General features: G+C 35.3%; 4 protein-coding genes across 11 annotated transcripts in view; 2 read left to right on the plus strand and 2 right to left on the minus strand.

The window, feature by feature from the left end:
* Positions 1–1,350: 1,350 nt before the first annotated feature.
* Positions 1,351–3,494, minus strand: LOC106058006 (UDP-N-acetylglucosamine transferase subunit ALG13 homolog). Its single transcript, XM_013215378.2, has 2 exons — positions 3,307–3,494; positions 1,351–1,842 (listed from the first exon to the last, which is right to left on the minus strand). The coding sequence occupies exons 1-2, from the start codon at positions 3,376–3,378 to the stop codon at positions 1,399–1,401; spliced, it is 516 nt and encodes a 171-aa protein (XP_013070832.1). The 5' UTR covers positions 3,379–3,494; the 3' UTR covers positions 1,351–1,398.
* A 98-nt stretch (positions 3,495–3,592) lies between these two features.
* Positions 3,593–8,147, plus strand: LOC106058002 (transmembrane protein 101-like). The gene is made up of 4 exons (XM_013215367.2): positions 3,593–3,926; positions 5,845–6,025; positions 6,855–7,013; positions 7,336–8,147. Exons 1-4 carry the CDS (start codon positions 3,811–3,813, stop codon positions 7,633–7,635), a joined length of 756 nt encoding a protein of 251 aa, XP_013070821.2. The 5' UTR covers positions 3,593–3,810; the 3' UTR covers positions 7,636–8,147.
* A 4,430-nt stretch (positions 8,148–12,577) lies between these two features.
* Positions 12,578–19,670, plus strand: LOC106058003 (oxidoreductase HTATIP2-like). 3 transcript variants are annotated; one of them, XM_056043669.1, is made up of 6 exons: positions 12,578–12,729; positions 17,228–17,417; positions 17,541–17,648; positions 18,161–18,298; positions 18,763–18,824; positions 19,283–19,670. In XM_056043669.1, exons 2-6 carry the CDS (start codon positions 17,229–17,231, stop codon positions 19,518–19,520), a joined length of 735 nt encoding a protein of 244 aa, XP_055899644.1. In that variant the 5' UTR covers positions 12,578–12,729; position 17,228; the 3' UTR covers positions 19,521–19,670. The 3 variants fall into 3 exon arrangements, with proteins under 3 accessions (XP_055899644.1, XP_055899645.1, XP_055899646.1); XM_056043670.1 differs by having other exon boundaries at positions 12,582–12,778; XM_056043671.1 differs by lacking the exon at positions 12,578–12,729 and adding an exon at positions 14,469–14,703.
* Positions 19,671–19,925: 255 nt separating this feature from the next.
* LOC106058004 (mediator of RNA polymerase II transcription subunit 25-like) overlaps positions 19,926–27,656 on the minus strand; it is a 40,020-nt gene continuing 32,289 nt past the window's right edge. For 5 of the 6 annotated variants that reach the window (XM_056043666.1, XM_056043668.1, XM_056043664.1 and 2 more), the window contains 3 exons: positions 26,941–26,985; positions 24,208–24,311; positions 19,926–22,468 (listed from right to left, as the gene is read on the minus strand). In XM_056043666.1, coding sequence (XP_055899641.1) covers positions 22,253–22,468; positions 24,208–24,311; positions 26,941–26,985 — 365 coding nt within the window. In that variant the 3' untranslated portion in view covers positions 19,926–22,252. The remainder of the gene's footprint in view (positions 22,469–24,207; positions 24,312–26,940; positions 26,986–27,656) is intronic. The other variant, XM_056043665.1, reaches the window with a different exon arrangement.

The following is a 27,656-nucleotide window of genomic DNA, read 5'->3' on the forward strand; positions in this document are numbered from 1 at the left end:
CCACTTTCAAGCAAGTTTGAAACAAACTAACTAACTATACAATCTTCTGTTTTCATAAGCACCTCACTAGCAGAATGGTTAGGATGTCAGCTTAAGTCATGAGTTAAAATTCAGGTTGTTCCTCCTTTTTGTTTTATAAATGCTTTTAAAAAACAATTACAGTAAAATTCACCCATATACCTCCCCATTTTCCCAACTTGTCCAGATAAGTTATAGGGTCATAGTGTATTCAGAAAGCTAAAAGCATGAAATAGTGCATCATATAAACATTTTTTTTTTTAAAGTACCGATATATTTTCTAGGTTTTTCTTGTTTGGATTGAATAATTTCTTTCTTATGGGAGGGTTTCATAAGCGAATTTCTTTTTTATAACTTTTTATTTTAAGGGCTTTTAAAACTACTTACAACCATTTAGATGTCCTCAAATCTCTTTAACTAGATGTCTCTTTTAGGTCTAAGATACTTTTGTTTATCCCTCTACTTCTTGTAGCTTATCAAGGGAGCATAAGATAAGATAATTTTTAATGATCCAATCAAATGGAAATTCAGTTTGTCTACAATTTACAACCTCGGCGTAACTACTGTACAATAACAATATAGATGCAAATACGAACAACATTCACACACAAAATGCATACACACTCACAACCAGCGCTTTATGAACTAGACTTCTATGTACTTCTCGATGATGACAGAAGATCTTGTAACACTCTTACCGAAAGTGGGATAAAGGAGTTTTTAAATCTTTCTGTTTTAGTCCTAGTGGAAAGGAGACGGCCACTTCGTTCAGATCTTATGTAACAATGGAGCATTCCCCTATTCACCATCTTACTTGATGAGAGTTTACAAAAATCTCACCTCCCATGGCTAGTTTTGTTTAAACATTTAACCAAATACTTTGAAATATTGTCACTATACATAGGCTTTGCTCACGAATTTACAGCTACAATTCTTTAACTAGAATGTGTAGATCATATGGAAAACATGCTCAAGAAACTAATTTGCTGCTACCTAATAGTTATGCTTTGCATTAAATCAATTAGATTTTTTTTTTCCTGTACATTGTAAATGCTTAACTTTTAGTTGGTCCCATTTTATAAGGTTCTGTGATGAAAAGAAAGTGTACACCCATGGATACTATCAATATTTCTTTTGTTCTTATCTTAAAAAATACTGATGTTACTTCAAACAAGAAGATGAACAAAAAAAACAACAACCTACAAAACTGTTAAAGACACACCTCCACACAAATCTGCACATGGGCAACACTTAATAGGAACGTCAAAAAATAAAACTAGAACCTTGTCTTAAATATGAAACAGAAATGAAATTCTATTGACCAGTACCAAAAATTGTTAATGAACATGCAATTTATTTATTTGCATAGATATTTAAATACTATACAAAACCTAACAATGCATCTAAATATGCAACAAATTTATGAGGCTCTCCTGGTGGAAAAGGTTTTAGTTTGGACATGTCTATAGATTCTAATGACTCCTGCAGTCTGCTCACAGTGCAATAGTTTAGGAAACTTTCTTTGGCAAGTTTTTCAGCCAACTCAATTTGGTGATTGCCCATGAGTTCTTCATTTATCACAACTAGTACAGATTTTCCTGCACCTAAAGCATCCATGATGCTTCCAGCTCCAGCATGACAGATCACAAGATCAGCTTGTGCTATATCAGAAGCAGTTGAGTCCTTGAAGCGGTAGTATGATACTTTAGGTGTATTAGCACTTAATTCAATGTCTTCTGGTATATAGTCACCTCTACCAATTTGCAGTATCACTTCACAGAACCCAAGTTTTTTCAAAGCAGCCAAGATATGGCTAGAAGCAATCTTTAAAAAAAAATAGAAGAAAATGTGTCAGAATTTGTAAAAACACATTTCACTAGAGTTAGGGTTTAGATTTTGATTGCTACACAGATTATAAGATAAAATGACATCTTATAATTACAGATATATATAATTCTCTTCATGGCTCAACAGTTTGGACAAGAATAAGTAAATGAAAGATCACTCTTTTATTTCTGCAAGTCAGACTAGAGTTACCCCAAGTAACTTTAGCGGCGAAAAAAAAAAAAGGGGGGGGGGGAACAAGTAGTATTTACCCATCACTAAATAGCTGAGCTGGACTTAACCATTGTGACCAAGAAGTCATGGAAAGATCACTCTTTTATTTCTGCAAGTCGGACTAGAGTTACCCCACATTACTTTAGCGGTGAAAAAAAAAGAGGGGTGAAGAACAAGTAATCTACTCTGTATTCAATCGTTACTAAATAGCAGAGCCGGAATTAACCATTGTGGGGCCCTATGCGAAACGGATTTCGCAGGACCAGGTTTGAATAGGGATATGGATAATAAGTGAAAATTAAGAGTTTGTATTAAAAATAAATTTGTCTTTGCATTTTATTCATTCTTTACTACATCAAGAATTGTTAACCTCAAGTAGTTCTTCATTAGTTTGAGGCGTGAGTAGCTTCTTCATCAGATTCCACAATTACGGGTATTGCATAATGCCATTTTCACGTGTGGGATTGGCGTTTTCCATATTGAATGACACCCCAAAATGACAATTTTTGTCTATATATTTCAGGAGATTTGTATGATTTCTCAAAAGATTTTAATAATTTCAGGAGATTTCCAGGACTTTTTTTGTATATTTTGCAATTTCAGGAGAATTCCATGATGAGCTCCTGGTAAATCAGGAGGCCGCTGGAAATCTGTTATAAGTTATAAAATGCTTTAATTTAATAATTTACACTCAGAATTAGCGCGGGTCCTATGAAAGTGCGGGGCCCACTGCAGTGGCATTGGTTGCAGTGGGCTATGGCCGGCCCTGCAAAATAGCGGCGTATGTTAACATGGACATGGGTCAACTAGCATATAGTAGATCTAGAAACTGTAATAGTATACATATACTAAAGTAGAGTAGATCTAGTAGATGCATTTTAAAATATAGATCTACTTTTCTAGAATTAAATTTATATTATTAATATTAATAAATAAATCTAGAGTCTATTAGATATATTTAGAATCTATCTAGTTCTAAGTGATGATGATCAGAATGATCTATTCTATAGACTATAGACTCTACTTATTATAATATTCTTAGATTTGATCAGATCTAGATAGATTTATTCAATTATAAATAGATCAAAAATTTAGATCTAAATAATGACTAGATAGTTAGATAGTAGATAGGTTTAGATCTTGTATTCTAATAAATAGACTAATATTTAATATTATAATAATTTAAATATTATTATAATAACATGACATGACTGAAAGTCAGTGAAAGACCTCTTTTATTAACGAATCAAATTTCGTGGTTCCAACTGTTACATATAAACGTTCTCTAGATCTACTAGCCATAGTGATTGGAGAACGTTAGTGTGTTTCTAAATTATTATCTAGCAATCTAGGATTCTGTATCACAGTGTCTTCTCATAAACTAGATAAAAATAAGTCTGAAAGAAAAATGCGAAAAAAAAATCTGCTGAGGTCTTGCCAACTGTAAATTAATTTAGATCTATTTTAGACCAAACCAAACACTAACAATACAATAATTTCGGCATTTTAGTAAGTATAGTTCCATGTCTAGACCAATATATAATACTAGATCTATATAGATTTAGATCTAGACTCTAGATGTAATATATATCTAGATCTAAGACTAAATCATGCACGATAACCATATGTTCTTTAAAATTGAAACTTATGTTATTAAATTTATAATCTAGATCTAGATCTTCATCATCATCACTGACTTTGCGAGTTGTCCTCAGTTGTGCTTGATGAAAAAAAATGAATAAAACATCGAAATTCATCTGTAAGTCACTGGAGTTTATTCTACAAAAATATCCAATGGTAAATGCACTTACGTTGCTCATGCTCTTTGCTGAACGTGCAAAGTCGGAAAGGTAAAAAAAACAACAACACTTTTATTTTATTAACTTTTAACACAGTACAGTAATTAGTGTCTTAATCTGTACAAGACCAGACAACAATCTAACGAATCATCTTAGAATCTATCTAGAGTAATCTTAAATCTAGACAATATAGATAACAATAACAGTATAAGTATTAGTCGTTATTAGATCTATCATCTAGTAAGTCTTGTACCTGTAGGCATTGATAAAATAATATATATATTAATTATATAGAGATCTACAATAAGCTACATATATGATTATACATACTTTACATTACATAGTTATACATTTCATGTGTCAATCCTGTCATGTATGTTAATCAGTGACTTGAAATCAACTAATTCTTTTTCCTGGCTGATTTAGGCAATCCATTCCATGCTCTAACAGCATTAGGGAAGAAGGAGCACTTACCTTGTACGAATTTGTCCTAGCGTATATGGAACAAAGAAATGTGTCTCAATTACTGATACTGATATAATATATTTGTCTCTTCATCTAAGTATTTTATTAGGTCTTGTTTCTGATTATTTGTAAATTATGGTTAAGTTTTTTTATGTATTTTTGCTACTTTACTTTTTATTCTCCTGCTCTGAAGCATCTCCAACTTGAGTGATTATACTAATGATGGTGTAAACTTTTCAGAATGTGAAAATTCATTTGTTATAAATCTAACAACTCTATTTTGCCTCTATTCTAGTTTTTTGAGTTGAGGGGTCCCTAACAGAGGATGCATAATATATATATATATTATATTATATATATTCTATTATTGGGTTAAGGTTAAATAGCATTTAAGTTTTATGTTCCTGTTTGATTTGTGAAAATTTCTTTTAATAAACCCTAATGTGTGCTTTCCACATCAGACAGTATGATTTTTATCTTGCATGAAATGCAGTGAAAATGCATCCATTGAGCAGAACATGGACTTGTACACTGTATTCATTGATCTCGCCAAAGCATTTGACATAGTAAGTTAGGATTTCTTGTGGACGATTCTATCTCTAATCAGGATGCCCTCCAAGATTCTGAAGCAACTGCATGTGGTTCTAAAGGGTCAAATCAGATACAACGGTGACATATCAGCTTACTTCTCTGTAGAGAATGGTGTGAAGCAGGGATTTGTGCTTGCACCAACTCTCATTGAAATATTCTTTGGAATAATGGTAAATAAAATGAGGCTGCTCTATGCGGACGATTGCGCCCTTCTTGCACACACCGAAAAGGAGCTTTAACTTGACGTCCATGAATTTGCTGAGGCTGCTGCCTTGTTTGGTCTGTCCATCAACCTATAAAACAATGGAATGTAGGCCATGTTTCAGAAGTCCTCAATGGGAACTAAAGAATCCAGATCCACAAATCAATGTGTTGTTGACCATTTTACATACCATTTAAAAGATGCGCTGGGTATCTCGTATCCTAACCGTAAGGGAGATGACCACATGCAAAAGGCAATCTTTTTTGTCGAGCTTAATGGAGGACAACGTAACAGAGGTGCCACCCATAAGTAAAGATCAACTCATGGCCTCTGAAAGAGACAGTTGGAGAACTCTCACAAAGGTTGCAGGACACACATTTGAGACCCTTAGGAAAGTTATTATTGAAGACAGGTGCAGAAGACGTAAAGAAAACTTAAATTACCTCCATACAGTTTGTCTTTTAAAGTAGTATTCTGAGGCCCTTATAATCTCAATTGGACCTCTTGATTAAGTATGCAGTTTTGAAGAATGTGGTTAGCTTTCTCTGATGAGGCTCCAAGGGGGCATGTTTGACTTGTTCCAATTTTTGTCTTTGTCACTCACTTTCCATTCTTTCATATTTTGTATATATATTTAATGTTATTAGTAGTAATGCACACAATCATCTTAAATGAGTTCTTGAGCTAAAATAAAATTAACTTTGTCCTCAGTGAACCTCCTATACATCCAAAGATAATTTATGCCAATCTGTTGGGGTTTCTTGGATGTTCACTGCTGATGTCATCTAATATTAAAAAGAAGGAGGCTGTCTTAGTTTTCTGTGGTCAGCTGTTGTACTTTGCTTACAACTTCTACAATAATAAAAAGTTGAACTATAAAGAGTGGCTTAGGGTTAGTATATATGCAATACTTTGTACTGCATTAAAAATGTTATAAATTCATTTATATGATAAAAAATAAGAGCGAAGCCATTAACTGCTATTCATTATTTACTAAAATTTTGTTGATTGTTTGAGTCACTGTTGACTACTAAAAAATTGAATTGAAATTAGTTTTTTAACTTCAATTATCTAAACTATAGAAAGAAAATGTGTCTCATTTACTAAAAATTAGTTCAACTTTATCTCAACTTAAAAATTACAAATAGAATTGTCATAAGCATGGGGAAGGCAAATCAGAAATTTCCTATAAAACCAGAAATAGCAGATGAGAAAATATGAAATTATTATTGTAACTTCCATTTTCATTGAATTTTTAACATTATGCTTCAAGAAAAGAAGATTTTTAGGTCGCATGCTTACCTTGGTGCTAATCTAGTTGTTATTATTAATAAGACATTCAGACTCTATTAAGCTCTGCATACTTGTTTGATTGTTCCATTAAGTGGTTGAAAATAAAACTTCTTATCGTCATTAGTGTATCATGTTTGGTTTTTAACTATTTGCTTGAAAAAATCATTTCCAAAATAAAAAACAGTAGCTCTAAGAAGTCACATGAGGCCTTCATTAATACATACGAAATTGTGAATACCTGTCAATGGAACTCCATATCATGTAAGCCCTACTTCTCAAAAACTTTTGCATATGCACCATACTTTCTATTGAAGACCTACTTAAAATGTCAGTCGAAAGACTTACAGATATACAGAGTGTGTCAAACAAATAGTTAATATTTCATATTTATACATGAAAGTCAACAAATAACATTTGTCTTTTCTCAGCTTGTTATGTGCACTCGGCAAATAGGCTGTGTTGGAGTTTTCCTTCTCTTTGCTCACATACTAGACAAGAAAAAGTCAATTCCATTGCGTAGAGTTGCAGAAATTATAACAGGACTTTACCTTTTTGCTTTCACCTTTCTAATCAATAATATTAAAGAGGTAATAATAAAATATACAATAATTTGAAGTTCATTTTTTTGTTTAATTTGAAATGTAATTTCTTTAAATAAATTGTTATTGTACATCACAACTAACTTTTATTAACTTGACAGGTAAATAATAAACTACTAGTATTTAAAAAAAGACAACTTAAAGATTTATAATATCATATCATGTAAACAAAAAACTGTTTTCAAAACTGAGGACAAATTATGTACAATCTTTCAAATTTATATTATAAAAAGTTTATTATTAATCATATTGGTTTAGTTTTTTAAAAGCTTTAATACTTACATTATACTATTTTCTATTTTATTCACAGATCCAGAGTGCTGTCTTAAGTCACATTATTGGTGGTGACTGGGGCAGATATGTTCTGACTGTGATGCTGGCAGCCTGTGCCCTGAGCTTCTTCTCTGGTTACTTTTTACGAGATATGTCGCTCTGTGCTGTCATAGCCATCTTGAGTGTAGTATTGTTGGTGGATGCAGATTTTAATTTCTGGTCAAAAAAGGGGGTACAGTTTTGGAATCAAGCCCGCATTCTAGCTGACGGCTTATGCGTGTGTGTTGGGTTGGTTTATGCTTTTTTCCATTTAGATAACAGAGTCAAAGGTGATTGAAGCACTCACTTTGACCTTTTACTATACTTGTTCTTTTTTTTTTTTTTATTATTTTTTTGACAGTGAAATGTGCAATATTTGTGTGTGTTGAATTTCTGAAACATTAACCAAACTTTTACTTCCCTTAGGTCACTATTTAAAAGTGTTCTCTACTTTATCACAGTTCATATATGCACATTTATTTTTCTAATTGAATATGGATATTAAATGATGCAGTAAAATTGACTATGAATGTAATGTAAAAGCGTTGAAATGACAATTTATATTTATACATTGTGATACAAATGTTTGTGTAATTTACTAATCTGTTCATTTTTACATTTTAAATGTAATGTAAGATTTGTATAAAAAACAACATTTTATTTTAAACAGATTTTTTGTTTTATGAAATGTCATGAGTAACTGTATCTGTGTGAAACTATATTTATGTTCATGTATCAATTTTTTAAACATAATTTTAAAATGTACACTTTTTTTCTTTTTACTATAAAAAATAAAATTGTTTTTTTTTTTATATGTCGTATTGATATTTTCCTTAAATTTTGTGTGATGAACAATAAATATACTTATACAGTATTTTTATATAAAATCATTTCCTTAAAGTGATATCAAACTCATACTGTTCAACTGAAGAAACAGCTACAGTACATTGTGTGGAATAATAGGATCAGTCTAAACTATTCATGGCTTTAATGTAATCAGCTTTTGAACTTTTGAAAGTGAAGATGGAACTTAACAGCCGTCTTTTAAGATTAAAGGAAATGAGATTGTGCTCATCATTTTCCAAGGAGTAGTTCAGCATATATGTTACTTTGTGTGGTGCAATGTCTACTTAATGTTCTGTGGTGCACGAGGGAGGCCTTGTTACAGTATCAACTTCCTAGTAGTTTACTTATTGAATCCTGTCTACTCCCCGGGGAGCATAGGGCCATAACCACACCTCTCCACCGAACTTGGTTCTGAGCAGCTTTCTTCATCTGCTCCCATGTCATTCCAGTACCCTCAGCTTCACTGATGACTGACCTCTTCCAGGTTTGCTTGGGTCTGCCCACTTTCCTCTTTCCTTGTGGGTTCCAGTCAAGTGCCTGCCTTGCAACATTGGTAGCTGGTTTTCGCAGGGTGTGTACTATCCAGCTCCATTTCGTTTTGTGATGTCTTGGTCTATGAGCCTTTCTCTAGTTCTCTCCCACAAATCTATTGTAGTTATCTTTTCTGGTCACCTAATTCCTAATATCCGGCGTAGGCATCTGTTAACAAAAGTCTGGAGCTTTTCCATTTTTGTTTTAGTGACTCTCCAAGTTTCTGAACACTTCCAGGAAATTTTGAACCGACATCTTCCCGAATCGATTCCGGACATACCCCCCAGCAACAGAAGAAATGGATGTTAACACAGGTCCTCCTACTAAAGGGGAGATCATCAAGGCCATCAAGAATGCAAAAAAGGGAAAGACACCAGGCCCAGATGGTATAGGCCTACCAGTAGAGGCACTAAAAGCAGACCCCAAAATATCAGCTGAAATGCTGCATCCACTGCTATGCAAGAAACTGGGTTATCTAATTAAATTACCCAAAAATGATGACCTAACTAAATGCAACAACTGGCGAAGAATCATGTTACTGTCAACCCTTAGCAAGGTCTTAACTAGGATAATACTGGAACGCCTAAAAGATCCCCTAGACAAAAGACTTAGACCAGAACAGGCTGGATTCCGTAAGGAGAAATCATGCACTGACCACATTGCTACACTACATATTATCAAAGAACAATCTATCAGTTATCAATCAGTTATACGATGACTCATCGTGCCAAGTAATACACAATGGTAAGCTGACCAACCATTTTCAAGTAAAAACAGGAGTAAGACAGGGATGTATGCTTTAGCCCTTGATATTTTTGCTGGTGATTGATTGGGTTATGAGACAGTCTTAGATAATACAAGCGGCATACAATGGACACTAACACAACATTTAGAGGACCTGGATTTCGCCGGTGACATCTGCCTCCTCTCCCATACACAACAAAATGCTCAGACCAAACTCACCAGACTCTCGGAAGTAGCGAAAAAGACTGGACTTCTAATCAAGAAAAAGAAAACAGAAGTTATGAGGATCAACAACAGACAAGAGAACCCAATCATGCTACAGGGAGAGAACATCCTTGATACGGACCACTTCACTTATCTGGGAAGTAGAGTTAATAAAGACGGCGGAGCTGATGATGATATACTAATTCGGATCAATAAAGCTAGGTCTGCCTTCTCTACTCTTCAAACAATCTGGCGCTCTAAGGCACTATCTCTACATAACAAAATACGAATCTATAATACAAACGTTAACTTCGTAGTAGTTTTCCCTTTTTAAAAAAAAAAAGTCCCTGATAAAGAGCTGCTAGTGTGCAAAGTGGTTTTAGCTACTTTGCAGGTCACTAACAAATACATTGAATATGACGCATGTCTGTGAAAGCAAGGCGTCTGTAAGCGGACAGGCCTAAGACCATCGACTCCACCAGGATCACCACCATCAGTGCATGGAACGTCCGGTCAGCGCAAGTGGCAGCAGAGATGAAAGCTTCAACCTCACCATTAGGAATCAGCGAGTCAAGATGGACTGGCTCCGGACAGAAGTGACCGACTCAGGACATAAGCAGGAGACTTATCACAATTATGGAGTAGCCCCAATGATGCTGTCCTAGCTGACTCGGAGAGCACTTATAGGGTGGGAAGGCTTGGACCACGGCTAATAACAGTTTCGCTCCACTCAAAGAAGAGGATTAACTTAGATATTATCCAATGCCACGCCCCAACGAACGACCAGCGTGTAGGTACTCTACCCACCAGAGTGGAAGGAGGGTTACCTCATCAAACTCCTCAAGAAAGGCGACCTTAGTTCCTGCTCCAACTATTGAGGAATAACGCTGCTGTCCGTTCCAGGAAATGTGTTTAACCGCATCTTGTTGAACCGAATGAAAGATGCTGTAGATCCACATATCCTTGACCAAACAAACCGATTTTCGATAAGAGAGATCATGCCATTATCAGATTGCGACGCTACGCATCATTCTGGAACAGTCAGTGGAATGGAATTCCCGACTCTTCGTCAGTTTTATAGACTATGAGAAGGCGTTTGACAGCGTGGACAGACAGACCGTCTGGAGACTTCCGAGACACTAAAGAGTGCCTGAAAAAATTACATGACATAACCATAATATACAAAGGAAAGAGCTTGATGTTCAAGAAAAAGGCGTCCAGCTAGACATCCATTAAATTCAAGATGAGACGCTAGTAGAGGTGGAAAGCTTCATTTATATTGGCATTATTTTAGGCAACAGTGGAGGAACAGATGCAGATGTCAGAACTCGCATTGGTAAAGCTCGAGTAGCTTTTCATCAGCTGAAGAACACATGAGGATCCAGGGAAAAAGGACCACCACCAAGATAAGGCTCTTCAACACTATTGTTACCTTATGGAGCAGAGACCCTGAGAATTCTGTCACCGCCTTGAAAAAAAAATCCGGGTAATTATCAATACCTGTCTCAGGAAAATTCTTATGATCCGCTGCCCTGCTCTGAAGAAAGCAGCGGCCCATAGAAGTAGATATTCTGAGGCTGGAGATGGATAGGCCCCACCCTTTGCAAGCCTGCATCCAACATTACAAGACAAGCCCTCACCTGGAACCCCAAAGAATAGGCTTACATTGGCGCCGTGATTTAGAAGTAAATGTGCAGAGATGAGATGAGCATGATGTTCATTAATCAGGCAATCATTCTAATTCTACTCACTACTGCAATGTGAAGAAACTGAGCTTAAGAGTTCCAAAAGTATGCGCCAGTGATGAACTACTGCAAGAAATATCTTCATTTGAGAAACATTATGCTATACAGATTTATAGTCTAGCAGTAATATAGCCTTAGCTGTACGGATCAAATAGACTGAGAAACTAGCCGTTGAAAGCTTTTTTTTTTTTTTTTTTTGGTCTACCTATATAAGGCTTCGTTTCCTTTTTTGTCTTCCTTTGAGCGGATTTATTTTCCTTTTTGTCCTCCCGTGTCAGATAGCCATATTGTATTTTAAGTCCGAATATAAAGGAAGAGTTCTGCATTTCACGAGTCTAGATAGGCTAATTGTGAACTACATATTTTGCCACATATGACACAAACAAAGCCATTATCTGCCGGGATCTACTTACTTGTCCTATTCATAGTGCACAAGCAATTGATGGACGCAACATCGTCAGCGAGTAAAATAAAAATGGGCGTTGCTACTCCAACAAATTTTCTTTCAAATACAGCACATCTAGGCCTAATAAATATATATATATATATATATATATTATATATACATATTGTTGTAAGCCTGCCTTGCACCAGTGCTTGAGGTGCGCACAAGCGCACTAATGAACAAAAAACAGGAGGACACTAGGAGAGAGAGATTAACAGTGTATCCGGGATTGTGAAGAGTCTGAATGTTTGGAAACTAAGAAGCCAACTTTTGTGCTGCCTGAAGGTTGTAGAAGGGACCTGGAGCGAAGCGGGGAAGGCTGTCGTTGGTCCACATTCGGGTTGCTGTCTAAAGGACTGGTAAATTAGTAGCAAGACTCTGAGGAAGCTGAAGGATGTTATGTGTTTGTCCTAGTGAATAAACACCCGTCTTTATTGCCTGTTTAACTGTGTTGAGTTGCCTGCCTTTACGTTGAGTGCCTACCCAGTAGCCATATATAGACCTATATGTGTGAGAGAAAGCCTTTTTTTTTATCCTATTATTTTTGCATATTTATTGGCCCATAGATATCAACATAAAAAAAAAAAAATTATTTTTCAGTCAATGCTCTTTCTCTCCCCGCCCGCCCATGTAACGAGGTGAACATCAACAAGTTAATTGACGTCTCTAGGTGGATAGAATCAATGAACCATGGGCTAATCTCGACGTTAAAGCTATCGACAAACATGACACAGCAAAACGCCAGTTTTCACGGGTAGTCTACCCTGACTAGATCTAGATCTTACTTATAGGACAAACCCGAGCTTTTAATCAAGAGGAAAGTTCCAGATCTAGATCTGTATGGTAACGATTCTCCGCAAGTGTTGGGACGTCAATTGTAATTCACTTTCTTTCACTTATTTATTAACTAACAAACTAATCTAAAGGTAGGACGTGTGATGTATCATTATATGACATAATTATATAGAAAATGTGTGGTTTTGTGAACCAATGTAGACTTTGACCTGGATTTTTTTAAATGTAGGTCACACTAATCTCTGATAGAGAACCAATAGCAAGATATTCTGTAGTGGAAGTCAGAGACTCATTGACCTATAGTCTAGTTGCTCCCCCCCCCCCCTGTCGCTGTTGCTTTACGGTAACCAAAGAAATCCAAACATCACTTTCATTTCAATATGTGTACATTCAAGTCTTCATTTATTGCAATGATTTATTGTATGACAGGGGGAATAACCAGTGTGCGGCCTAGTTTAGAAGTAAAAACAGTTGGCACCATCCAGTAGGCCTATCTAGACTCTACCGCTATAGGAAACAAACATTCAACCAACTTACACTCAGATATAACTTATAGGCTACTAGACCTACAATTTTGTCTAAAAAGACAGCAGATAAATCTAGCCATTTCCTTTCAAACTATTTACTTCTTTCTTACTTATTCTCACGCAGAACGTAATAGGTAAATAGGCCATAAACTACATACAAGTTACAAACTAACTTGAAAGCTAATAGAATCAAATTTTAGAATTAAATAACATTAATTTTGAATTTAGCGAGACGTCAAAGTAGTGTGGTGGCTGTTGAATGTGTACTTTAGGCTACTTTTACTAATAGGCTAAATAGAAATTACAAAGGCTATTTAAGTACAAACACATTTGTATCTGCTTTATAAAAAAGCAAGGTTTCAAAGATAGTTTGTGTGGAAGTGGTCCACTCAGGCAGCTTCCAATTTATTTTCATCAAGAATATCAGAAACTATGAACTTAACAACTCTCAACACCCACAACCTTTTTATTATCTCCAACACTACAATAAGAAGACAGAAATAAACTTTTCCCTTTGGTTAAATCTTTAAGTTGTTGTTTCCATTTGTGGTATTGTGCACAGCAAGTGCATAAAATAAATAAAACAGTGCTTTTAAAATGTTGTTTTAAATTATATTCGCCTTATATACATAATAAATACATTCTTTCACATATAAAGCAAAAGTAAACATTTTATTCAAAATATAGGCTAAGTAGCCTAGCTATAGGCCTACTAACAAAACATACTTAAAAGAACAAAAACGTTTCCATGTCAGACTTTACAATCTATAGCCTATGGCAGATGATGTAAAGGTCATCTGTTTCTATTGCCCGCTGTTCACGAGGGTGCCATGTGGCCAGCACAACGACGAACCGCCTTTACCTTTACCCAACTAATGTCTGGTAACCATTAGAGCTGGGTAGACTCAAAGGCGCCCTTAAAATCCAGAAATTGAAAAAATCCCAGTCGTCACTAGGATTCGAACCCGGGACCCTCCGGTTCTGAAGCCAAGCGCTTTAACTCCACACTTAATTTAGTAATACAAACATTTTTTTTAAAGAAAATATTTATAAAATATATAGAAAAATGACTTAAATGACTTCCTTTAGTAATAAAGTCTGATTGCGTATTTTACTATTGATAATGAATAGCTATATAATGTGTATTTTTATGAAAAGAAAAACTGCCTGCAAAATTACTTAAAATTAAAAAAAAAAATTAATTGACTCGCTTAAAAAAAAAAAACAACCAAAAACACAAAACAACAGCTAGCCATTGCATCAAAACTTTGTCGGATTTTCACTATCTTTTTAGTTTCTGTGATCTAAGCAGGACGGACGGAGAATCAGACCACCCAAAAATAATAGCGGCTATTCCCCTTTGGGAATGTAGGCCTACATATTGCGTCGACATGTTCAACACTAGTGATGGACAGATATTGAGACGAGCAAGGAAAGACGGTGGATTCCGGCCCAAGTGAATGGAGAAACAGAAATGTTGGATTCACTAGAGATGTAGAAGGGATCAGCGCCATTGGACATGCCGTCAGGTGAGAAGCAGCATAGGCTCTCAGTGTGGGTTGTCTGGTTATCTGGGAAACCATGGAAAGGTCATTTCTGCGAATGGAAAACACTCTTGTTCGTTTATGAAGGGATTCTTGCGACAACCAGAAGTTTGGAATGTGTTAGTGACGAGATAGTGAATCCTTTAGGAACAAGAAGATAAAGACGCCAGTGAACTGACAATCAAAGACATTTATGTTTATTGCCATATCCCATAGCTCTAATCACATGGAATAAACAGAATTCTTCTTAAGCCTTGATCCCTCGTTGAGTTACCACCCTTACATTCGTTACACTAAAATGACTCAGTGGCATCAACAGTTCAAGTTAGTTCAACACATTGTTGGTAAAATCGCTTTTAGAAAGTAGGCCTATAGAAAACAGCTCAGAGTGAAAACTAGCTCAGGGCCTAAAACGTCTTAATGTTTTTCTTGTAGGTATTCGATCTGTGTAAATATGCATTCTCAGTCCAGCTCTATCAACACATTTCTAAAGGATATTATGATGGAAACTCTAGAGGGATTTTTCCTAGCTGAAAAATAAACGGTCAGCCTATTTCCAATCTCAGAGTTTGCAGATGATATAGACCTCATTGGAGAAAATGCAGACCAGGTACAAGATCTTACTTCAAAACCAGATTTTGCAGCCGGAGTAGTTGGCATGGGAATCAGGGCTAAAAAAAAAGCAAACTACTAGTTGGTGGTGGAGATAGTAGGAGATGTTGCATAAAGTTGAATGGCCAACACTAGAAGTTGACACGTTTAAATACCTAGGGTCAAACTTAACAAGAATCGGGGGATCAATACAAGGGTTAAAAAAACGTATAAGCTTGGCATCCACCGTGATGAGCTAACTGGGAAATCTGCAAGAGTAACGCCAGCTTCCAAGTAAAACTAAAATTGTATTCTTGATAGTGGTCTCTCTCTACTCCTATATGGTTGTGAAAGTTGGACACTGGACATGAGGCTGAAAGAAGAAAAATGCTGTGTATCAGATACAAGGAAAAGAGGACAAACGAGTTGCACTTTTGCAAGTCAACACTGTGGCTGGAGGAACCTCTCAATAGTGTGAAGAAAATAAAGCTGAGCTGGTTCGGTCATACTGTAAGATATGGCTCATTGTCAACAGTCATCCTTTAAGGTACAGTGGAGGAAGCACGATTTAAAAAAGGGTCGTCCAAAGAAAATCTGGCTATCTACTATACAAAGTAGAATGTATATATGTATGTATGTCCTTTATAGAAAAATCACAAAAAAAACAAAAACGTTCGATCAGTTTGACAGAAATTTGACATGAACGTTCCTTAGATAAAAGCAGTGAGCTTAGGATATGTAAAGTTGCCCCTACAACATAAGAATTTGCTATATTTAGGTCAATGAGGCATCTTGAAATGATTTTAACTATTATAACTGTACAGATGCCTTTTATTATATAAAAAAAAAACAACGAAAACACCCGAGCAAAGCCGGGTAAATAACATAGCTAGTACAACCTATTGAATGAACCAGCCTCTCAATTGATATCCGGGAAAAGTGGAGGGATTTGGTTACGCAAACTGACACAGCACCCCAACAACAAAAGTCAAAGGGAGAGATGAGACAGCGGGACACAAAAAAAAAAAAATTCCAGCAGAGCTGACTTCAAAATATGGAAGTATACTAGACTTTCCTCTTTGTAATATTTGTTCCAGTGCTGATTTGAAAGTCTTTTCTTCGTTCATCTTGAGTTTATTGTTGAACATTTCGGGTGATTTATTGCTCACTTGTTGAACATTTCGGGTGATTTATTGCTCACTTGTTGAACATTTCGGGGGATTTATTGCTCACTTGTTGAACATTTCGGGGGATTTATTTGCGACAGTTCCACTGGTTTCAGGGACAGACGTAGTACCTCGCAGGACTGAGCCGAGAAAGCAAAAATAACTTTGAATTGATTCTCTTGTAATAAAAATGTGAGCCATTTTATTTTTTAAGCGGCTATACAAAAACAATTTTAGGACAAATGTCTTTATAAGAATCATAGGCTATGTGTTGATGAACGCATGACACTAATTTCTGAACAACTAAATAGCTGATTTATTGTTTTCTAAACTATATTTTAGTATCTCATTATTTCCTCCTTTTCTACAAAAACGAATGCGGTGGTCAGCTCTGTCTCTGAGGCTATGGACATAGCCAGTAATAAACAAAACGGACACTCCTTACAAAAAACTGCCATTTCCAGTTATATAAATGTCCATGCAAAACCAGTTGGATACAGGTACAAGTAGAATAGATAATAATCACAGTGCTGCGTCTTCGTAACCATGCACAATTCTGAGTTTCCTTAAACTATTTGCTCAGGCCTATGTAGGAGTATACATGTGATAAATCTCTATATAATTTATTATAATAAAAATTCTAACAACTGAAATACTGTTTTCTATGTTATGCTTATCAATGTATTAGATCTACATGTTGAATCAGACCGTAGACTCTGATCGAACTTAACACTGAATTATGTTGTCTTCAGCATGGCTGATGCCAGTGATACAGACAGCAGAATGGAAAGATTTAAAACTCTGGGTCGTCAAGCCTTTGTGTTGGGTTACACTGGAGAGGTTGGAAAGATGTTGGTCGAGGAACTGAATAAATACAAGATATTCAAACGTGTTGTGCTAATTGGACGTCGCCAGGTTCCATTGAATGTTGGTCCAGAATTTGTAAGTCTTACTATTTGAAGGAAATTGTATTTTTCTATTGTCATTGTACAAATTAGGCCAAGAAAGATCTGATGTATGTTTAATTTTGATTCTATGATCTCTCTATAAAACTTTCTACTATAGGAGCAGGCAGTTGTTGACTTTGACAGACTGACAGAGCACCAAGAGATCTTTGCTGGGATTGATACGGGCTTCTGCTGCCTGGGTACAACACGAGGACAAGCTGGCAAGGTTGGCATCTTTTTATTTGGTAACAGGCAATTTTGATTAGCACGTAGATTCTAATTATGTGCGGCTCGGCTAAATTGGCGTTATTAGTTGGACATTTAGATATAAGAACTAGGTATGAAGATTGCATATATTGCACTGATGTATCCCCATAAGTACTGTCAGTTAAGACCAGGGAGTTGACAAACCACAATTTCAATATCAATAAAAGATGCCTAATATTCTATATGTGCAGGAAAGAGAGATGCCAAATGTTATATTGCTTGCAAAGAAAACTATTCAAAAACTAGAGAAAAGGGCCCTATAAGTAGAACTGTGTGCATCCATCTTGTCCTACAACTATTTTGAAAGGTTCTTGGTAGTAAATGTTTGGCAGTAGTAGGGAAGCATTGTATGATATAGTCTCATTAAAGAAAACCTTCATACAGTAGGCCTATAAGATCATGCCCAACTGTAACACTCCATCCATTGACATGTATCCTTCAAAGATGAGATGATAGACTTGCTCTCATCAGGCAGGTTTCATCAAAGTAGACAAAGACTATGTACTGGGTGCAGCAGAAGTGGCCAAACTACAAGGATGTCAACATTTCTCCCTAGTATCCAGTGTTGGAGCAGACAAAGATAGCTGTATTCTATATAAAAAAACAAAGGTAATTACTTAATGTACTAACACAAGCCCTGCTAAGAGGCACTCAAAAGAACATTTTTGTTACTGGGTTGTTAGGGCTTCTTTTGAAACGAATTATGTATGCCTAGTTTGTCTGTTACTCAGCAGCACTCTTCACAGTTCTTTTAGGGACATTAGCCTCAAGTTCAATTGTACATAATTTGGAAAGCCTCGTGTTGAAGGAGGAGTGGGCTAAATCTTCCAGTTCCAAATAATAAATAAAAGAAAAGCATATAATAAAGCCTGAATCATTCGTTTGCGCACAATTTTTTTTTCTCTTTATCTTTGTTATTTATTACTTTTAATTTACTTTGCCATGTTTTTCATGATTGATAAAAACAAATTATTATTAATGTGGGATGCTAACAAAGTAATTTAAAGCTGGAAGAGATATTCAAAAGTTTATCTTTACTATCTCAATACAAAGTCACTTTTTCATCTTGACAGGGTGAAGTTGAAGAAGCCTTGCGTCACATGAACTTTGACAGACTTTCTATCTACAGGCCAGGGTAAATAGCTTTTTTTTGTTATACTAGCTTGTACCAGCAAACAAAAAAATGACACAGATTTGGAAATGACAAGTCCTTTTCAAAAACCTGGCATGTAAAATGTATGCCAATTAAGATCTTTACTTGCAGGAAATTAGAAAATTCCAACACAATATTTTATTGAATACTAATAATAAATTACCTTTACATTATCTCCTCCCCCTCATAGATTGAAAGGTCTCAAAGGGGGAACCTTTACTTTTTATTTACTACTAGTAGTATTTAAAACCACAAAAAATCTGCCCCAAATTTTGAGAGATCTGAACTCTCTATCCTCAGCTTAACTCCACCTGAATACATGCATAATGAAGTAGTTGATGAGTTAGTCTACTCCATGACTTAAGTCAAAATAAGAAGCCAATATTCCCTGGACACATTCATTTTAGCATGTTTTAAAGATAGCATTTCTTTGTTCCCAGACTGCTACTGTGTGATCGCCAACAAAGGAGACCCATGGAGAAAGCAGCCATGATATTTCTGAAGCCAATCACCAGTTGCTTTCCAACCCTTTTGTCTGTCCCAACTGACACTGTTGCCAAGGCGATGCTAAACAATGTAGTTAAGCCTGCAGAAAGTGCCACTGAACTATATGACAACAAAGACATCCATTTACTTGCCAAAAATGTTACTGGCCAAACTAAAAACAAAAAAAGTTGAACTGATACCCTGAGAGAAAAAATGTCAATGTTTATCAATAATTATGTTGTAATTATATTTTTTAATGTCAAATTTATAGTTTAATTATATTTATGTGTTCACTGTAATTAGTTGACTAGACTCACAGTAAAAAAAAAAAAAAAAAAGAAAGTATGAGAGAGAGAGAGAGATTTAGTCATGTCTACAAAATTTTGTTATGTCTTGTCTTTAAAATCAACAAAATTTGCCAGACTGTTCTATACAGAGAGAGTGAAAGAGAGATGTTTAGAGACTTGGGTAGAATTAATACATGAAATAAAGTTAGCTAGAATGTTCTATACAGAGAGATTGTAACAGAAAGTGAAAGAAAGAGAGAGAAAGGTTTAGAAAGAGAGAGACTTGTGGGACATGAAATAAAAACACAAGTTTATTGATTCACTATTTTTGTTTATTTGTTTGTGTTTGTGACAAGCTCTGTATGACTTAATACAACTCACATTTTTCACTAGCCAACTTTAAGTTGATTCACATCAGATAAAACAAAAAATAACCGATGGGGAGAATATATATATATGTATACACAGGTAGTGCTAGCTATTTACAGAGAATAGTGACCCCAACATGACTACATAGCCCAAGTTAGTGTGGTTCCTTTCTCATAAAAGTCAATCAACACAATTCAATCTCCATCCACTCAACAAATCCTCAGGTTTTGTTCTACTCCCCCAGTCCACTTCAGAAGGACAACTTTCAAATACAATAGTTCTACTGTTTACACCCAATGACACATTCCATATCAGATCCAATAAAGCCCATGAAAGTGTTTCACAGGCAGATGATAGACAAACTTAACCCTTACCATAACATAAGCACAACGAACACATACAGTAATAGACCAATGTTGCTGGAAATAATGTTTAACGCTAATAGCAAATACAGAGACAGAGTAAGGGCAGTGACAGTACCCACACTTAATCTGAGGAAAAGAAGCGGGAATTAAATCATGTGGCTCTTCAGCTAACAAATGGGCACAAGAGAAAAAGCAAGATAAAAAAAAAAGTACTTACCAAAAAAAAAAAAACCACTTACATACGGGAAAGAACTGCACATTTGCAGTTAAAGACATTAATACTGTAAAATTTATTTCCCATTTTCTATATCAAACAGAATTAATTAATAACCACTAATTAATTTGTAATTTTTAAAAATTGATTCCTGTTTTGTTAAGAACAATGAAAAAATGTGCAAAGTTTCCACTTGATCTGAGAATGGGAAGTTGGTGAAATAATGTGAACACAATTTGTACCAGACAGACAGAGTGAGTTGCTAGAAGCTTTGTAGCTAAAATGAAAGGTGCGTTACTAGATTATTAATGGGACCAAACCATTCTTTTAGATTACAATGATAGTGCTTAGTGCATCACAGTCAAATGATCAAGCATAATGATCATACAACTTTTGCCTGAAACAGAGACCTGCCCGTAGAGGGCTGAAGGAAGTAGAGAGTATAAAAGTAGACTTCAGACCCAGGAATCCCAGACCCACATCTTTTCATTGCAACTAGATTGCCTGAATAAGATAAGTCACTTTTACAGCTTCATAATTTCCTTAAAGAGAGGTCAACAAAGCCTGGTCTAGGACTGTTTGAGCTGAAAGTTAAACAAGAACACTTCTCCCATTTCAACAAAAGAGACTACTACATCAGATCAACAGAGTTGTATACAACAAATAATATAAACTCCTTTTACAAATACAAATTAGCTAACAAAACCTCATCAGAAATTATCACACAGATAACAACTTCAAAATATTTGGTTTCACTAATCTTTGCGTCCTAATCCACTGCTGGTCAAAACCAACAAAACAAACAATATAATTATAGAGTAACCTAAACTACAAACATTGTAGAAGAGAGGGCACACGCTCAACTCTATATGTTTACTCACTGAACTTCAGTCATCTTTAGGCTGCAAAGTTAACAACAAAATAAAGGGAAATCTTGTGAACCAAAGTTTTAACTTGCCATTCCTAATACATTGCTAAGTCCAAAAAAATTGTCAACAAATCTTACAAAGACATTGTGAAAATATTTTGTTTCATAAAAAAAAAGAAAAGCTAAAGGATTTTTCAGGATATAAATAGAACAATTGCTTTAGATAGAAAACTGCAGTGATCCTATTGGCCTAATTTTGTTTTAAAACTATTTACACAGTAAAAAAACATAACTAATATGAAAAGAAAAAAATCAACAATTTTCTGAAACGTGTAAAAAAAAACAACTGTTTACATTGAAAGCTACTAGCTGTATAAGTGACCAAAAAATAATGAAGACCAATAATTTTTTTGTTTTGTTTATGCCTGCAGAACTTAAATATAGAGCCAGTTAATTGCACAAAAATAAACATGTATTTTGTGTTTTGTTATTTAGACAAAACAAATACAACTTTTGATATTAAAAGAGAACAAATGTTCATTTCAATATATGCTGGTTGAATTCATGAGCATTGTAAGACATTTTGAATGTAGCTAATAAATATTAGAAAGATATTGTATATAAATAGAACAGTTTATCTTTCTTATTTCAACTTAAGCCATTCAAAATGTACACTACTGTCAACATAAAAAAAAATGCAAACACAAAGACTGTAATTAAAACAAAGAAAAACTTTTTCTCACTTTCACATCTCTTTTAACCTATCTCCCCCTCCCCCACATATACTCATTTGATTCCTCCATTTTTGGACTCATCTAAACTTACATGATTTCCCCTATACTACTAAAATCATCCATGAAGTTCTGTCCAGACTGAGGAGCCATCTGTCCCATCCCTCCCCCCTGCATGCCTTGTTGACCCATCACCAAACCTTGTTGGGCCTGTGGGTTGCCTCCTCTCATTTGCTGCTGCTGCTGCTGTTGCAACATGAGCTGCTGCTGCTGCTGTTGCTGGCGCAGCTGCTGCTGTTGTTGGGTCTGAAAAAAAAAAAAAAAGCAAGTAGAAAACAAAACAGCAGCAAGAGCCAACAAAAACATAAATAACAAGACACTAGTCAACCCGCAGCGTAGCATACGCCGCAATTTGCCAGAATTATTCATGTATATATATATATAGCTCTTCCTTTGTGATCAAAAATAAGCATATTTCTCATTTCCTATGGACTCGAAGATGACTGTAAAGTCAATCCTCGATTTAAAAAGCCAACCGCATACTTTACATGGGTAGGTTTGGTTAGTTGCAGACAGACCTGCTTCTTCTCTCAGCTTTTTGTTGGTACAGCGCTCTTTCACCCTGGCCACTTTTGTCATTTCAAATCTCGAGACTCCGAGACTCACAGCTTCCCGACATGAGGAGCGATCAAGAGCTAATGCTTCCCAGCTGTGAAAGTGGATATCGCATTTCTTGAAGGAGCTCTTGAGAGTGTCTTTGTAGCACTTGTATTGCACACAACTCCCAGTACAGGAGTCGTTTGGGAAGGTGATTGTCTGGCATGCGGATTACATGTCCCGCCCATTGATGTTGGGACCTTTTCACTGTTGCATTGATACTGTTCATGTTGGACAGCTCTAAAATTTCTGTGTCTGGTATGTGGTCGGATCAACGCACCTTATGGATACTCCAGTGTAGGTGGAAGAAGTTTAGCTTTTTGATGTGGCAGGAATATAGGGTCCAGGACTCTGATGCATAAAAGAGTGATGGGAGAACTACAGCACTGTAGACTTTCAGTTTTGTAGATATACTGAGTCCTCTCCGTTGCCACACATGTCCTTGAAGTCTGCCAAAAGCAGCACTGGCACGTGCAAGACGTAAGTATACCTCATCATCTAGCTTGGCGTTTACTGATATAGTGCTTCCCAGATAGACAAACTTTTTGATGTTTGCTAATTTTTAGCCATCTATAAGAATGTCTGGTTCTGTGACAGATTTATTTGGAGGATGTTGGTGCAGCACTTCTGTCTTTTTACATTTATGGTGAGGCCAAAATTTATGCAGGCGTTGGTGAAGAGGGACAGGCTGTTTTAAAGGTCTTCTTCGTTTGAGGCGTTAAAGGCAAAGTCATCTGGGATTAGCAGGTCTCTGATGCAGTCGAAGTTTACCTTGGTACTTGCCTTGAGTCTTTGAGCGTTGAATGAACTTGCATCAGTGTGATATTGCATACCTACTCTAATGCTTTCTGTACAAAAGGAATTATTTATGTAGGCAGCATATTGTCAAGTGTATGGATGTGCTTCCTTGATTAAGAACAACGGACAGGACATCGCCATAGTTATCCCAATGTTGGCAAACAAAGCTTACAGCCATCTTGAGTAGTTTGAGAGCAACAGTTTCATTAATGACAGTTATCTGATGCAGTAATTTTGACTACATTGATTGAAAGACCTGCTGACTCCATGAAATATATGTGAAGCGGTGGCCATGGTTAGGAAATGAAGGGCAATATGAAGCGGCAAAATAAAAAACAAAGCAACAGAAAAAAACATGCAACTATTTTAATGACACCATAAAGAATACACACATAAATGTAGTCATATATAGAATGTATAAAGAGAAAGATTACTTGTTCTCCCCCCCCCCTTTTTTTTTCTGAGCTGTGCTTTCTGTTGCCGATAAAGTTATGTGGGGTATGTGTCATAGTCCAACTTTCAGATATAAAAGTTTTTTTTCCATGACTTTTTCCCTAACATTTCCTTCTACTGGGTTTCATTTAACTTACATTGATCAACAGGTGTCTAAGTTGTGGGTTGGTCATCTGCTGTTGTTGCTGCTGCTGCATCTGCATACGTTGTAACTGTTGCTGTTGCAGCTTAGCTCTGTGTGCTGATGTGAGAGAAATAGAATCATATTCTAGGATGCATAGATGATAAAGAACCTAGATTCTAATGCAAGTTAACTTTGATAGACTAGCTTTAAAAAAAAAAACAAGAAGGGTTAAAGGTTACTGATCAGTTAATCTTTTTCTCATTTGGACCAGTTGAGGAAAGTAAAGGTAGTTTGAACTTAGGGCTGGAAATGGTGTCAAATACTTCACCTGCTTTAAAGACCTTAAGGTTAGAAAAATGTGACATATACTTACTTAGTCTTTCTTAAGGAACCTTACTTCTAATGACTACTAATAATGATTCATTTTTACTATTTACTATTATATTTAATCTGAAGTATTTGCAGTTAAGTTTAAAATAAGTAGAATGTCCTGTTGAGCATCACAAAAACTGAAGCACTATTTGTAATACTTGGATATTCCTTCCCATTGTCCAAAGTTTACAAGTACACTGTTCTCTTTAGTTTTGTTAAAAAAAAAAAAAAAAAAAAAAAGAAAACTGAATTGTAGGAGTACAAAATGTGCAACTCTAAAACTTTATAACAGCAATGAAGTTGTTTTTCATTAGAACCCCTTACTGCAACTCTAAAACTTTATAACAGCAATGAAGTTGTTTTTCATTAGAACCCCTTACTGCAACTCTAAAACTTTATAACAGCAATGAAGTTGTTTTTCATTAGAACCCCTTACTGCAACTCTAAAACTTTATAACAGCAATGAAGTTGTTTTTCATTAGAACCACTTACTGCAACTCTAAAACTTTATAACAGCAATGAAGTTGTTTTTCATTAGAACCCCTTACTGCAACTCTAAAACTTTATAACAGCAATGAAGTTGTTTTTCATTAGAACCCCTTACTGCAACTCTAAAACTTTATAACAGCAATGAAGTTGTTTTTCATTAGAACCCCTTACTGCAACTCTAAAACTTTATAACAGCAATGAAGTTGTTTTTCATTAGAACCCCTTACTGCAACTCTAAAACTTTATAACAGCAATGAAGTTGTTTTTCATTAGAACCACTTACTGCAACTAATTTTGCTAAACTACCGACCATTATGTGAGGGATCTATTTATACAACCACAAGGCTAACATCCAATTGAGGTCTCAAAAATTTGAAATACAATTTAGAGCGAAGTAACACAACAATCAATAAGGAACTTACGAATAATAACTGTGATAAGATTTTTTGATACATATTTACGTAAGTTTGCAAAAACTACAATTTTATTAAAGTAACAGGTCAGTGCTTAAAATAAATAATAAACATGCTTCTATTAGGTAAAGGAAAAGAAATATAAACTTGTAAATGTTGAAAAATGTTTAGATTTTATATATATGTTGTAACAATAAAAAATACAATAAAAAATATATATATATTAGTTAAAGTGCCAAACAAATGTTGGCTCAGTTATTTCCCATTATTAGAAAAACAAAAGAATTTTTAAAAAGTTCTGAGAAAAAAAATGCATTTAGTTATTGGAGAAGAAAAGAAAGAGGTTTGAAAACCACTTTAAAACCAAGGTCAAATCTATTCCCATGATTACAAGAAAAACTTCTGCCATTATTAGATTCTTTTGCAAATTATTCAGTAGCACAGCTAAACATTCCTGTTAAACTACCAATAGTATTTAGCCAGACTGTGGCCACTAACAACTCATTCCAATGATATGTAAAAAATTTATAGTTCCCACAGAAAGAGACATACATACTAAAAAAAAAACAACCCAGATCTTTGTACAGACTTAAAAGCAGATAGGATTAAATAGCTTAAAAACTATCTTCATGTGAGTTACAATTGATCATCTCAGCCACAGGTCCTGACTGACTAAAGGCATGAAATGATCCCCATTACATTAGCACCATCACCAGTTGATTATGCAGTGATAGTAATATACATGTAGGTATGAGCATATGTTGATAGGATATATATAACAATGACAAAGCTATCAGTAACAATGTAATTCATAAGGATTAGACAATTTGAAAGTTGAATTTAAAAAGATGTTTGAAACTTGGGATTAAACTTTTCCAATATTCAAAAACAGGTTATATGTCAGGGCACAGCTTCTTTATATATACTACTTAATTAAAGATGGGGAAGCAGATATTTAATTTAAAGGCTATCTTTTAGGGACATGTTACATATTGTGGCTCTTAGTCAGGACAAAGATTTAATGTAAAGCTATTTATCAGGGAAAAGCTTTAATATTGCAAGTATTTGTAACACAACAAGTCAATGTATTTGAATAGACTACATCACAAGTAGAAGAAAAAAAAAACTTTGTCATTGTTACCAAAACTAAAAAGTAAAGCAGTGGTTTGAACCCTAAGGATGGTTTTCTCCAGCCAAACTTTTGTTACAACACAATATGTGTGTCATTGAAATTTCATAAAATACAAATAATGGTTGTGATGCTAAATGAAATCCTAGGGTTTGAGAACCACTGCAATACTTGACTATTGAAAGCAGCAGGACTACCATTCTCCTCATGTTGGTGTTAGGAAGAGAAGAAGAAAGACAAAACAAAAACGCCCATGCCCTAGAATGAGTGGCCCACATTCTGCCACAGTACTTCCCTTAGCCTAGCAATGAAAACAAAACCAACTGCTGGTGTCCATACATACCATGGTACAGATAGTGATGGTGGCCTGGGTAATACATATGCCCGTCTAGATACAAGGCAAGGGAGGAAAGCTGGTTAGAGCCAACGCTGGGCACAGCTTAACATGAGCATGAAACATGGATGAAGGATGAGGATGGACTGGTCAATGGACCCTCTTAAAACTCAATAACTTGAGTGAGAGGCGCTAACATTGAAACATTTGAACATCATTCGAAATACTAAAATTCTTTTTAAAAATTATTTTCATTTTGTTGTCATTCAGTATTAGGTCCAAATCTGGACTATAACAGCTCAACACAAAAGGTTATCATGAGACTAGATCAGCTGATGCCTGGAGTTTGTGAAATGAGGCTGTTGAGAACAAAACATGTGTCTAGCACAAGAGAGTTCCACTGAGTTGTGCAGAGCACACACTGGTACAACTTTCAAAATAGTTGCTGCACATTTTCTGTCAAAGTGATTCTATAACTAAAAAAAAATAAACTTAACTATAAATAACGTCTGGTTCTCAACTTTGTATTTTTACAGCCAGTCTCTTCTATGAAATGGTTTTAGTATCCTTGGTATTTCACATACATTTGTGTAGGAGATAATCTTTCTAGAGACTTTCAAAACAAAACAGAATGAGAGAGATGGTGGCCTGGGAGAAATTCCATACAAATAGATTTGCTGCTCATCCCCTATTCAACTTGGTGATTGTTAGATTATTAGTAAATC

This window comes from Biomphalaria glabrata, chromosome 10 (assembly GCF_947242115.1).
Source record: "Biomphalaria glabrata chromosome 10, xgBioGlab47.1, whole genome shotgun sequence".
Taxonomy (NCBI): Eukaryota; Metazoa; Mollusca; class Gastropoda; family Planorbidae; genus Biomphalaria; species Biomphalaria glabrata.

Bases quoted from the DNA above. Each gene is read 5' to 3' on its own strand.
- LOC106058006 (XM_013215378.2), bottom strand. From the start codon at position 3,378: ATGGCTAGTAGATCTAGAGAACGTTTATATGTAACAGTTGGAACCACG. The intron at 1,843-3,306 runs GTCTTTCACTGA...TTTTTTTTAAAG, and splicing joins TTGATTCGTTAATAAAAGAG to ATTGCTTCTAGCCATATCTT.
- LOC106058002 (XM_013215367.2), top strand. From the start codon at position 3,811: ATGAATAAAACATCGAAATTCATCTGTAAGTCACTGGAGTTTATTCTA. The intron at 3,927-5,844 runs GTAAAAAAAACA...CTTTGTCCTCAG, and splicing joins GAACGTGCAAAGTCGGAAAG to TGAACCTCCTATACATCCAA. The intron at 6,026-6,854 runs GTTAGTATATAT...GTCTTTTCTCAG, and splicing joins ACTATAAAGAGTGGCTTAGG to CTTGTTATGTGCACTCGGCA.
- LOC106058003 (XM_056043669.1), top strand. From the start codon at position 17,229: ATGGCTGATGCCAGTGATACAGACAGCAGAATGGAAAGATTTAAAACT. The intron at 17,649-18,160 runs GTTGGCATCTTT...TGCTCTCATCAG, and splicing joins CACGAGGACAAGCTGGCAAG to GCAGGTTTCATCAAAGTAGA. The intron at 18,299-18,762 runs GTAATTACTTAA...TCATCTTGACAG, and splicing joins TTCTATATAAAAAAACAAAG to GGTGAAGTTGAAGAAGCCTT.